Source organism: Enhydra lutris, unplaced genomic scaffold, assembly GCF_002288905.1.
Source record: "Enhydra lutris kenyoni isolate GAN:26980312 unplaced genomic scaffold, ASM228890v2 scaffoldscaffold32, whole genome shotgun sequence".
NCBI lineage: Eukaryota > Metazoa > Chordata > Mammalia > Carnivora > Mustelidae > Enhydra > Enhydra lutris.
The window spans coordinates 204,085-217,677 of NW_019154116.1; the positions used below are offsets into that span (position 1 = coordinate 204,085).

A 13,593-nucleotide genomic window follows, 5' to 3' on the forward strand; every position below is an offset into this window, starting at 1 on the left:
AAGAAAAGAAAAAGACAACCCCATGAGAAAATGGGCAGAGGACTCGGGTAGACATTTATCCAGAGACACCTGTGGAAAGACGCTCTGCACTGCTGGTTGTCAGAGGAACCCAGATGAGGCTGCGGTGAGATGCTCTCCCTCCTGTGCAAGCAGCCGTTCTGTGGGAGAAGGAAGATGACGTGTCACGGAGGAGCCAGACCATGGGGGTGTCGGTGGGGCAGCTGCTGCGGCCCGAGAGCGGAACGGGGTAGGCACCCTGACCCAGCTGTCCTCCCAGGGCTTGTGCCCGAGAGAACTGGAATGGGGTTCACACACAGTCTTTGTTCGAGCATCTCTGCAGCATTCTGGACGGTGCCCTGCGCCCGTCCTCTGGGGAGCAGGGACATGCAGTGTGGACCGTCCATGCAGCCAGGAGGGGGACCCGTGTCCCGGTCAGTGTCACACCACAAGTGGAGCCAGAAACATAACATACATGGAAGATGCCGGACACAAACGGTCTCCCACTCTGGGATTCCAGGTGCATGAAAGGTCTGGGACTGCAAACCAAGGAGACGTTCGGCCGCTGGTGGTCACCAGGGGCTGGTGGAGGGAAAATGGGGAGACACCGGTGAGTGGGTGCAGGAGTTTATGTGGGCGATGGAATGGTTTGGACCTTCCTAGAGTTGTGACTACGCAGCACTGTGAATGTCCATTTTGAAATGGTTAGTGTTGTGTGAATTATACCTCAAAAAAACAAAACCAAGGGGCACCTGGGTGGCTCAGTGGGTTAAAGCCTCTGCCTTCGGCTCAGGTCATGATCTCAGGGTCGTAGATCAAGCCCCGTGTCGGGCTCTCTGCTCGGTGGGGAGCCTGCTTCCTCCTCTCTCTCTGCCTGCCTCGCTGCCTACTTGTGACCTCTGTCTGTCAAGTAAATAAAATCTTTAAAAAACAAAAAACAACAACAAAAAACAAGAACAGAAACGAAAAGAGGGACAAAGATGTGGCCTCTGGGGCTGGAGCAGCAGACTTTCATGTGTTTTCTGTGGTCTGGGCCCTCAGACTCTGCAAAGCAGGTTTGTGCTTGGGGTCTCCTGACAGACTGTTCGACCTCTCCATCCTTGTGAAAAGTAGGAACTTTTAGCCAGAAGACACTCCAGCCCCTAAAAGCAGCAGGAGCTCTCCTGCCAGCCAGGTGCTGCGCCCCAGGGAGGGATGGCCCTGGGAGACAGGCCACCCCGTTCCCGAGCCTGCCGGCGGCCCCTCCCCATGCCAGCTACTGGACCTGACTCATTTGGCTTCAGATGCTTTTGTGTGCGTGATGTTTACGAAGGGCCTATAGACGCTGTTTCTGTGAGGCGGGAAATAGGGTCAGACGAAGGGGACTGTCATCCCGGGGCCTCAGACAGGCAGATGAGGGAGGTCACTGGGAAGCGGCTGGGGTCTGGGGTCAGCTCTGTTGCGTGAGGAGGTGGTGGGCAGGGAAACCAGGGCCAGGGGAATTCCCTCGTGGGGGAGAGCGGCTCTGTCGTGGGACCCAGGGCTCCAGCCACCCGCCGGAGGCACAGCCGTGACCTCACGGCCTCCGATGGGCGAGTGGGGCAGGCAGGATGGCGCCCAGGCGTCCTCCGCAATGACTCTCCTCCGACCCTTTCCACCCTGTGGCCGGAGGGGCTGGTCATACCAGCAGGTCCTGACAAGGTCGTTTGTTGAAGCTGAGCACGTGCAGCTGGGGCCAGGGGTCCTCCTCCCGCTTGGGGGAAAGTGTGCACAGAGAGGTCAGGAAGTTTGTGGGAGCCACACAGCTGGCTCGCAGCTGTGCTCCCGAGAGGCCTGCTCACTCTGGGAGCGCCCCTCTCGGTGATGGGGCCCCCGCAACCTTGTGTGCACAGGGCCAGGAGACTTTTGTTAAAGTTTGTATTTATTTATTTGTCAGAGACAGAGAGAGGACAAGCGGGATCTTGGGGCGGGAGAGGGAGAAGCAGGCTTCCCGCTAAGCAGGGAGCCCGACTCAGGGCTTGATCCCAGGACCCTAGGACCACCACCTGAGCTGAAGGCAGACGCCCAACCCACCAAGCCACCAGGCGTCCCAGCGTCAGGAGACTTTTGTCCTTCTCAGTACCTTTTTCATTTAAAAGCTGATTGCACTATAAGGTCACTTCCGGGGACGGGTTTGCAGCTCACGGGTGACAGGCGCTGGTGGGGAGCCCCGAGTCTGACTGTGCGTGCCTCCCCACAGGAGGCCGGCCACGGGGTCCGAGAAGTCAAACCCTTCCAAGCGGCACCGGGACCGCCTCAACGCCGAGCTGGACCATCTGGCCAGCCTGCTGCCGCTCCCTCCCGACATCGTGTCGAAGCTTGACAAGCTCTCTGTCCTGCGCCTCAGCGTCAGCTACCTTCGCGTGAAGAGCTTCTTCCAAGGTGAGTCTCTCGCCTGTGCCCACATGTGCCCGTCTGGGTGTCTCCTGTGTCCATGTGCGTGTGTCTGGGAGTCACCTGTACCCTCTCCTGTGCCCGCATGCTCCCAGCTGGGTGTCACTCACCTGGGACCCCCCACTTTGCTGGGACAGGCCAGGCCTGTCTTTGGGGGTCAGTCAGAGGAGCAGTCACTGAAGGCTGAGGAGCCAGAGCGGCCCTGCGGAAGGGGCTTCGGAGGGCCAAGCAGGTCTGCTTCGTGGGGCAGCAGGACGGCACTGAGCTCAGGAGGCCACGTTCCCCTATTAGCCGGAGTAGCTGTCGGGCAGCCAACCTCCCGTGTTGTTGCTTCGCGTGTCCTGGGGCTGCTGTGACCCTGGCCAGCCACCAGCCCCTCTGCTAAGGGGTGCCAGGCGTGTCAGACCCTCGCCGCCACTGTGTGTGGGGAGCTCTCCTCCGTCAGATGCTCTCGGCCGGGCCTTCTTCTCCCTGTGGCCTGGCTCAGGTCCTGGGGGAGAAAAGGAACTGTCCCCACCCCACTTCAGAGCCTGTGACTGTCGCCATCATCTCGAATTAAGTCTGCACTTCTTATAAAATCATGACTTACTCCGTGTCTTTGGGAGTCAGGAAAATGAATGAGTGAAGGGGGGGCGCTGGGGAGGGGCGGGGGCTGCGGCCAAGCCGAGTCCGGTCTCTGCCAGGGTCGACCTCTGCACAGCTTCGCGTCGCTACACAAGATGCCTGGGGCTGCAGTGAGGATGGCTGGCCGAGGCCCTGGGCCGACATGAGCCCCAGTCTGCCCCACCTCCCACACGTTGGGGAGCGGCTTGCAATGTGACCGGCCAGGCCCGGACTCCTTGTAAACCCAGACGTGTCTGAGGGGTGACTCAGCCGCTCTGTGTTGCCGGCCTTCTCCAGGCCCCCAGGAGAGGGAGGGCGGTTTTCCTGAGGACTCTGCCTGTCCTCAACCCCGACTTCCTCCGGAGACCCGTTGTGAGGGAAGATGAGGGGTCTGTGGAGAACTCTGCCTAGTGCGTACAGCTGGGCCCCCCACCGTGGCCTTCATTTCTCTTATAGAGTGGGAATCCCAGATCCTCTGACCACGGCTGGCCTCAGAGAGCCTGCTCTGCGAGTGAGGGCTCTACACGGGGCTCCCTCCCGCCCCCCCCCCGATGTCCCAGATCTGGGAGCCCACTCATGTATGCCCTTGCTCTGCTCTGGGCTGGTCGCCAGCCATGATGGAAAGGCCACCTGCCCTGGAGGGGTGGCCACCCACACGAGGCTGGGTGGCCATCGGGTCTGCTGGGACAGGGGTGGTCCTGGGGGCTGGGAGCCAAGACATCAGCCATGCCCAGGACCCCTCTAGGGCAGCCCCATTCCCCTGGGCCCCCATGCTTCCCCGTGCTACCTCATATTTCATCCCTGACACGGGTCTGTGGGACTTCCCACAGCCCAGGCCTGGGGTTCACCCAGCTCTCAGCCCAGGTCAGTCCTCCTCACTAAACCACACACTTTTTCTTTGGGTTAAAAGGGTGCCAACCAGGTGTCCATCACCCAAACGTCCATGGCCAGCAGCGAAAACATAGCCTGGAGGGTGGCAGACAACTGTGGGTCCCACGGGGTAGGGGTGGCCCTCAGGGGAGGTCACTAGGAGGCTCTTGTGGGCTGGAGGACTTCTCAGAGGAGGTGAGGGGCAGTTATTAATCTGCAGGCTGTGCTGAGGCAGCCCCCACCCCAGGCTGTCAAGTGTTGGGCCCCTCACTGCCAAGGTCCTGCATCTGGGTGGAGACTCCTGGGTCAGGGCCCCTTCCCGGGGGACAGGGATTCTGTTCCCCTTCCCTAGTGGTGCTGGGGGATCCCCAGGCCCTCAGGCGACAGTGCCTGGTGCCCTCCCCTGGCCTGCACCAAGACCCCCTCGTGGCTTTCTTTCCTCTGTGGGGAGCTGTAGGCCGGGCAGATTGCTGTCCCACAGCCTCCATACCCACAGCGTCCTCTCGCCGGTCACGTTCACCGCCGCGTGTGAGTGCTGTCGGCACTGTCCCGTGCAGTGTCCCCACGTCTGGCTCCTGCCTCTCTCTGGAAGCTCTGGTGTCTAGGGTTTGGGGTTCTCAGTTGCTCTTGGCCTCAGGTCTCTGATAGGCCGAGAACACCCATATATCAGAAGGTGGTACCACACTGCGCTTTAAGGTGGGACGGTGTCCTTCCCAGCTTCTGTGTTCTGAGCAGAAGTTGAGAGTAACCGCTCCTCAGGGGTTTTGAATTACTTTTTAAAATTAAAAATCAGCAGTCACCCCGCCAGTGGGACCTCCAAGTGCGGCTGAGCCAGCTGTGGGCTCAGAGCTGGTGACTGGTCCTGGGGGCTTCCAGGAGACTAGGGGCTGTGCCCAGGTTTCTGTACCGGGGTGGGGGCACTGTCCAGACGTCCCACGGGCCCCTCCTCGTGTTCTCTTGGGGAGGCCTCGTCCCCATGCCCAGGGCTTTTTGACAGTCCCTCTAAGGTCAGTTTGCTGGGGAAAAAAAAAAAAAAAGTCAGTTTGCTGGGGTGACTCGGGACATTTTAGCAGTTGTGCAGCATAAGAAGGTCTGTGATGTGATGAGGGAGAGAGGCGTGCAAAGTGTGGTGGAGAGCTGTGGTCCCCAGACCAGCCTTGGTGAGGTGCTTATGGCACTACTGGTGACCCCAGCTCCCACTGAGGCCCGTTTGGACAGGTGGGGCCAGGTTTGGGGCCACCCGGGTGGGGCTAGTGGCTTGCCTTCTCCCGCTGGCACAGCCTCGCCGACCTAACCTCCTGCCCGGGCGGTTGGGTGGGGACTGGGTCACCTCTTCTCTGGACGGATCTAGCTGTGCCAGCCAGGCCAGGCTTTGTGGGCTCAGAAAGACCCCGGCCCAACATTCCCAAGAGTCTAGGCAGCTGTCCCAGTACCCGCCTGAAGGCCTCGCTCTTCTTAACCAGATGCTACCCCCCACCTCCCACTGATGCAGGCGGACAGCCTCCAGGTCATCTGAGCCCACAGGGGCCCATCGAGGTCCTGTGGCAGGCCCATGAGGCCCAGCTCACTGCTATGTGGCCGCCGTCCTGGCTGGCTGTCGAAACAAACTTGATTTCTCTACCATGCCTTTTCCATCAAGAATTCTAAAGATTCTAAAGGATTTAAAGGGGATCTAAAGATCCCCTCAAGCTGTGCGTTGTAGAGGAAATTCTAGAAACTTTCTGGGTTCATTTCCACTGTGCAGTGAGAAAAAAGTCAGGCTACAAAAATTGGATCTTAATCTGTGCTTCCTGACTGAGAAATGGGCGAGTTAATTTCATTAAAGCTTCCATAAAACCTTACCTTTGGGAAGGACGGGACCTGGAGCGTTTCAGTGTCCAGGGGTAACGAGGCCTCAAAATCTGTCTGTAATGTTGACTCTCATGCTGGCGTTTGAGGGTTTGTGGAAGCAGCAGGGTCTTTAAATGTTACTTACCTGGTTTCTGCACGGACGGTGGGCCAGTGCTTCCATTAACCCCTCTGCTCCTGCACAAGACTGGGATTTTCCACTATTGTGAATGTCACTGTTCGCAAAATAGGAAACTGAGAGCTGACAGACGGGGGGCAGGCGAGGCAAGAGGAGAAGCAGAAAGGGCCCTTGTGGTGGGGCCTGACCAAAGCTGTTTCCTCCAGGATGGAGAGTCCCCGGAGCCCCAGCACCCCTCCCTTATGCCCAGGGGTCCATCAGGGCCCTTCTCCCCAGGTAGAAGCCCAGCAGCGTGGGCTCCTCCGGGGACTCGCTGGCCAGAGGGATAAGCTCCTGTGGTGGAGAAGCACGGCTCATGGGTGACAGAGAGCCCGAGGTCTCCCTGCTGCATCCAGCCCGTGCGTCTTGCTGACGGGAGCATCTAATGCAGACAAGTGTCAGAGAGGGGGCAGCATCAACAAACAGAGCCCAGTGAGACAGGGAAAGGGGAGAAGGAGTCCTGGCTCTCGGTGGAATGTGGAGCTCTCTCGCCCTGGGACAGGGCAGCCTGTGGACCTTGGCTGGGCCTCCCTGCCGTTCACGTGCTCTGTGCTCAGCCCGTGGGGTCCGGTCCCGCACACACACCGTGGAGCCTGGCAGGGGTGGATCTGAGCCCTGTCCCTCCAGGGGAGGCCGTGTCTCCAGAGCCTCAAGGGAGGCCGGGCTGGTGAAGCAGGTCCGGGGGCAGCGCTTCTTCATAGTCTCGTCACGCAAGACGGGGCGTGTGCTCACTGCATCTGCTTGCGGCTGTCCCTGGGCGTGCCCTGCTCCTGGTGAGCCCTGTCACAGACTGGGTGTTCGCACCCCCGGACGCACACCCTGAGCCCCTTACCCCTTGTGGCTGCATTAGAGATGTTGCCTCTGGGAGTATTAAGGGTTAATCAGGCCGAGCGTGGACCCAACCCCACAGTGTCTGTCTGAGCAGAGTCACCAGAGGGCTCTCCCTGGGTGCAGGCTGGGAAAGGAGCTTTCAGAAGACACGGCGTCTCCTGGTGCCCCCACCGGGAGCCCCAGCCTCCAGACCTGTGAGGAGAACCCGTCTGCTGTTCAGACACCAGGCATGATGTCGCCCGACGGCAGCCCCAGCTGACTGAGGGGGGCCAGGCGGGGGCAGCAGGGCCAGGACCTGCCTCCTCTCCTCTCACAGGGAGTGTCCCCTGGATTGACCCCCAGGGACGTGGATATGCTCACTGCCGCCTCCTCCTTGCTTGTCTGCTCCTAGAGCCGCCTTGCCTCGCCCCTTCCTCTGCATCGGCTGCTTTTCTGGAAGATGGCTCCCTGAGCATCTCCAGCAAAGACGCCGTCGCTCCGAGCCATTCGGGATGGGGCCCTAACACCTGTGCCACCGGCTTCTGACCCCCGCGCCCAGCAGGCTCCCGCAGTAGTCGTCGGATCATGCTGGATAGTTCTATGAGCCATTTTACGTCTCCCGTCGTACCTAAGTTCCTTCCAGGAAGAGGAGCCGGCATCACGGGTCGGTGCCTGCGCCGATGCCCTCCCTCCCTCCTGGTTCCCGCGTCAGCTTAGGACTGAGATGGAGCCAGAACTTGGGTCAACACAAGACAGCTTTGCTTTTTCTTCCCCACCCCAGCAGACTTCCCTGGTGGCTGCCCACCCCCCACGCCGCCCCGCTCCCCACTGCCAGCCCAGGAAGAACCGGGACAACCCCGATGTTTCTGGTCCCTTCCAAAGATTTCAGTGTCTCTCCCCTCAACCCCCAGCACCCGTCCTCACGTTGGCTCCCTGAGCAGGCTGAGCTTGGTGTTAGCAGGATCTGTCTTTCCAGTGGGAGCCTTCTCCTCACCCTCGTCTAGGGCTGCAGCAGGCAGAAGGACTGGCGCTCGGGTCGGGTCGGGTCGGCTGCTGCTGCTCTTGGTCCTGCGCCCGTCGTAGCTGTGGTTTCCTGCCCTTCTGGTTCAGAGAAGCCGTGGGCAGAGAGGCGGAGGTCCAGTAGGGTCCCGTGTGGTCAGCATTGCCAGCAGGCAGGGCTCGGCGGGGAGCCGGGGGTCTCCTACACCTGGTGCTCCGTCCTCTCCAGCTGGTGCCTGACACCCGATTTCTTAGCCTCAGGTGTCATTCGGGGCCTCTAGCCTCTTCTGTTGAGGCCTCTGCTCATGTCTCCAGGAGGATTTGGAGGATTTGAGACGTTCCAGGCCAGTTCTGGGGCACTGTGGCCCTCCCTGCTCTCCAGGAAGTGCGCACTTTGGATACCCCCCAGGTCGGCAGGTGGCACTGACCACGATGGTGCCACCTGGGTGCCTGCCAGGAACTTCTGGCATGGCCTTTGTCCTTTGCATTTCTTTCTTTTTTTTTTTTTTTTAAGATTTTATGTATTTATTTGACAGACAGAGATCAGAAGCAGGCAGAGAGGCAGGCAGAGAGAGAGGAGGAAGCAGGCTCCCTGCTGAGCAGAGAGCCCAATGCGGGCATCGATCCCAGGACCCTGAGATCATGACCTGAGCCGAAGGCAGAGGCTTTAACCCATGTCCTTTGCATTTCTTGAGTGTAGAGAGACAGCAGCTCCCAGGGCCCCCACCAGCCCCAGCAGCCACATGGCAGGCCTTTATAGAGGTCCTCAGGAAGCCCCTCTCACGGGGCACCAGCTGAGGAGAGAGAGCCCTCACCAGCCTCCTGGGGCAGGTAGGGGCATTGGACTCACAGCACAGCCCCTCCAAGGAGACCCTCCTCCCAGCCTCGAGCACCTCTCACCTCTGACAGCTCCCTGGCAACCCTGCCCAAGTCCCCTGGAATCTCATTTTGGGACTTGGGTGTACTTGGCGCCCTGTTCTTTTGGGGCCTCAGCTCTTGCAGACGGAATGAGTTCCGAATTAGCAACCTGTTACAAGGAAGACAACAGAAGAGCCACCATGGTCCCTGTCCCCTTGGCATTTAGAGTCTAGTGGGGAATTCTGTACCAAATGAATGGTTTTTTCTGTTTCCAAAAATACAATAGACCAGTAACCAATCAGTCTTTCTGCTACTGACAGACAACAATGTGAAGATAAGCGGTCTGAAACCTGTTACCACGTATCAGTGAGACAGCAGGAGATTAAGGAATACTGAGAGACCAAAAACTACATGAAGCCAAGGGGTTTTATAAGAGGAAATTTAAAGGACTTCATGCGGAAGGATGGAAATTGCAGGTGGGGACTGGGGGGGGGAGATGGGAGGAAGAACAGAGACGGTGGGGACTGTGTGGGCGGGCTGAAGCACACGCTGTACAAAACAGTAATAGTGGTGTATCGTAGGAACAAAGCCAGAGGGAGAGAATGAATTCCTAACCACAAAAGCACATAAAAGTGGAGAGAGACTTGAGGCACAGACGTCAGTGGTCCGTGTGTTAATTTCCTGGGAAAGTTGATGAGCTAATTCATCACACAGTGTCCAGGATAGTCATCAGGACGAGGGAAATGGGGTTTCCTCTCAAGCTAGCGTAGGGAGAAAGTAGAATGAGAAAATGCAACCAATCAAAGAAAAAAAGAAAAGAAAGGAGAAGACAGAGATATGGAAGCATGAAGTAGAAAACACAAAATCCCAGTTATGCCACAAATTGCGGTAAACGTGGACACACTGAACACGCCGACTACAGGACCAGAGCCTTGGAGTGCGTCGCCGCGTCAGCTTACAAATGGCATGGAAAGGGGCTAACTGAAAGAAATCTGATGAATCCATTTTAATGTAAAAAATTTGAATTTTGGTTAAAAATATTACTGGAGGTCATGAGGGAGTCACTAGGTAATGATTTTAAAAATTTAAATCAATTAAAATTTTAAATTGAAAAAATCTTATCAAGCAATAAAATGTTTAAAATTTGTGGGCTTCTAGTAACGTGACCTTAGAAATACAAAACAGAAATTGACGGAACTATTCAGAAAAATACATGAATTCATCATCACAAAAGATTTTAAGTAATTCTTCCAGTATTTAATAGATCAAATAAATACAAATCAGTAAAGGTCCCAGGAGATTTCAACAATGCAAAAAAGTGAATCTAAAGGACACACTTAAAACACTGAAACTACAGAGTTCACGTCTTTTCAAACCACATGACATTTGTAAATATACTGAAAACGTATCAGTCAATAAAGCAGGTCTCAATAAATTTCAAAAGACAAAATTATGACAACTTCATGTTAAGACCTCAGTATAATTGAGCTGGAAGTCAGTAATAGAAAGATGACTTGAAAACCTTTGTATTTGGAAATAAATGCACTTGTAGATAACTCATAAAATAAAGAAGAAAACGTTATGGAAGGAAGAAAATATTCACAAATCAAAATGTATAGGATGCAGCTAAGGTAACCCTCAGATATAAATGACCTTATGAGTTTGTATATAAAAAGTAAAAGTGGAAAATTAATGAACTACTTGGTGTAGTAGTTCTGATAAAGAAAAGTAAAATAAAGAGAGAGTCAAAGAAAGAAAATAATGAAGGGGAAGGTACTGGTGAAATGGAAAAGAAACATAAAATAGAATCCGTCCACAGTGATAAAACTTATAAAGATCTGGTGAGACTGAATGGGGAGGAAAGAATCAGCAGTATGGGGGCGCCTGGGTGGCTCAGGGGGTTAAGCCTCTGCCTTCGGCTCAGGTCATGATCCCAGGGTCCTGGGATCGAGCCCCGCATCGGGCTCTCTGCTCAGCGGGGAGCCTGCTTCCCCCTCCCCCTCTGCCTGCCTCTCTGCCTACTTGCAACCTCTCTCTCTCTCTCTCTCTCTCTCTCTCTCTCTCTGTGTCAAAGAAATAAATAAATCTTAAAAAAGGAAAAGAATCAGCAGTATGAGGATGTAGAGAGAACATGCTTCGAGATACCACAGATACTTAAAAGGTAACTCGGAGGGCATCTGGGTGGCTCAGTCAGTTAAGCATCTGACTTTGGCTTAGGTCATGATCGTAGGGTCCTGGGATCGAGCCACACATCAGGCTCCCTGCTCAGTGGGGAGTCTCTTTGTCCCTCTGCCTCTCCCCTATTCATGCTTTCTCTCAAACAAATGAATAAAATCTTTAAGAAAAGATAATTTAAGGCTATTAAGAACAAATTTATGCCAATAAATTTGAAAACACAAGTAAACCCATGGCTGAAAATGTAGCTCGTTAAAATTAACTCAAGAGGAAATAAAAACCCCAAATAGTCATATGACTGATAAAGAAGTTGAATCAGGGAGCACCTGGGTGACTCAGTCCATTAAGCATCTGACCCTTGGTTTCTGCTCAGGTCCTGATCTCACTCACAGTCGTGAGATGGAGCCCTGTGTCGGGCTCCACACTCAGCACAGGGTCTGTCCCCCACCTTCTCCCTCCCCTCTGGTCCTCCCCCTGCTTGTGCATGTGCATGTGCTCTCTCATAAACAAACAAACAAATAAATTAAATCTTTTTTAAAAAATTGAGTCAATAGTTAAAATCTAGGCCCAGATGGTTTTAAAGCAATTTCTACCAAATATTAAAGGAAAAATCATTCCACTCTATACTGAATTCCTGTGGTGTTACATTGGAATTAGAGGTCGTGGTGTAAGCTCATGGTTTTCAAAAAATATAGACAGATATAGACATAGGTGTGTGTGTGTGTGTGTGTGTTTGCTCTGCCCTCTGGTAAAGGCCGGGGAGCGGTGAGCACAGCTCACATTTTGCTCTTGGTTTCTAGATGCTGTTCACAGACAAAGGAGCTCGGGCTTCCTGTTGGAGTCGGAGCAGGGAGGGCACAGGTCAGCTGGGAGCACAGGTCTGGCTCAGGGTCAACCCAAGGGTCCTGGGGCTCTGTGCTGTGTGCCAACTCTTGTTCTGGGTGGCACCCACAGCACGTCTCATTTGGGTCATCTCCTCCTCCAGCCCTGGTCTAGCGTTGTGCCGCCCCAAGCCCTGCTGGTCAGAGCCGACCTCCAGTCTTGCCTGTGCGTACCTATGGAGGCAGATGGCGTGACCTCAGCTCTGCTCTTCCCCATGCTACGCCTAGAGGTCAGGGGCAGAGGGGAAGCAAGGGAGCTCGAAGCTCCCTGAATGGGGGGAAAAGAATCAACAGTATGAAGGACATGACAAGAACAGATGCTTATAGATGCCACAGATATTTAAAGACCCAGGACCCTTGGCTCAACCTTGAGCCAGAAAGTGACCACAGTGCTCAGAGAGGGTAAGAGAGAAGCCACGGGACACAGCCATCCCAAAAGGGCTCCCACTGGCCAAGCCTGGACCAGTTCATCATTAAAATGAAAAAGGAGAGTAATAGTTCATAACCCAGTGAATAAAATAGGGTTCCATAAACCCACCTTGATATGAATGAATGAATGAGTGATAGGGCAGACTGCTGATATAGGCAGGAGGAAGGGCTGTGGATAGGGGACTGGAGACAGAGGGGCATCATAAAGTCAGTGGTCACTAACCATTGTAGCAATAACTCAGGCAGGAAATGTCTGCGCTAAAATCAGTGCATCAAAGTGGGGTCAGAAGTGGGATTACCGTGGTCTTAATACTGTCTCCCAGCAAGGTACGCATTCATGCCTATGGGAAGAGCTTAGAATGGAGAAATCAGCTGTCCCAGGTGACCAGCTCTGACCCCGCTGATGGCGGCGTGCACCGGTGTCGCGTGCCACGCACCAGGAGGCAGAGAAAAACATGTTTTCTCTTGGGTCATGTTCCCGCTGAGGAGGGCTAGACCTTGGTCTAACCAGGAGGCAACAAACACACCCAAACGGTTTGCAGAGTAACTGGCGATGGTCTTCAGGGTCAAGGTGGTGGAAGTTGAGGCAGAGCAAGGACACTGGGGAGGGAGGGGCCCCAGCTGAGAGGGTGTTTGTGACACAGTCAGTGCAATCTCCAGGCAAACGGAATTTGTGCCCTTTGTGCTGTTCTCGGAGTGTCTCCGTAAGCTGGACATTGTCTCAGATGCCGCAGAAGCCTGTGAGCAGAAGCTGCGAGAGAAAACTAACCCTGGCAAGTTGCTCTGAGGCGTGCATCGAGGCCGCTCAGGAGCGGGACCAGGAGCGAGTCCCTGGGAGACTCGGGGGTGCTGGCGGGCAGGCGAGAGGCCGGGGGGCTGCAGCACACGCCTGCATTTCTCAGGCAGGTTGTGTCAGCACTTGGCATCTTCGGGCGCCCAGTCCTTTGGTCAGGAGAGACGAGCCAGCACTTCGCACAGACCGGGTCTGACCGTGGGATGGGGACATCGTGCGGCGGGATGGGTGCCGTAGGGCACGAGGTGGGGCCGTGGGGGCTTCCCTGACATCCCCGTGCACCTGCTGGGCTCCCTGTCTCGCAGCCGAGCCCCCCCCGCAGGCCCTCAGGCTCTTCAGGTCCTTCCTCGGTGTGGCCCCCAGGCTGCGTCCCCCGCCACACCCGTCCTGTCCCGCCTCCCCACACTGCTGGCACAGCCTCCCCAGGAGGGCAGCCCCCAGGACGGGCAGGGATGCCCATGCGAGCCCGTGAATGAGCCCGACCTGCGGAGGCCTCTGTGCATGTGGCCTCCACCTCCGTCCAGTCCCCAGCGCTGGCCGCGAGTGACACCCGCTTGGTAGGAACCGCTCACTTCACGGTGACGCTGAGGGTGACTCGTGCTAACTTCAAGTCGGTTATTTGCAAAGTCGAGGTCGTGTAAATGGAGGGTTCTTTATAAATTTATTATAAATCCATTCTTTATCCATGAATCAGATGTTCTCCGGCAGCTCTGCTCCTCCCGGTCTTGGACCCCGGGGGCCTGTAGGCTGCTGGCCGAGAG

At 55.7% G+C, this 13,593-nt stretch overlaps 1 protein-coding gene across 1 annotated transcript in view; it reads left to right on the forward strand.

The window, feature by feature from the left end:
- The window catches only part of LOC111153452 (aryl-hydrocarbon receptor repressor), a 68,241-nt gene that overhangs the window by 5,703 nt on the left and 48,945 nt on the right, over positions 1–13,593 (forward strand). Inside the window, exon 2 of the mRNA XM_022512476.1 lies at positions 2,216–2,397. Within this exon, the coding sequence (XP_022368184.1) occupies positions 2,216–2,397 (182 nt within the window). The remainder of the gene's footprint in view (positions 1–2,215; positions 2,398–13,593) is intronic.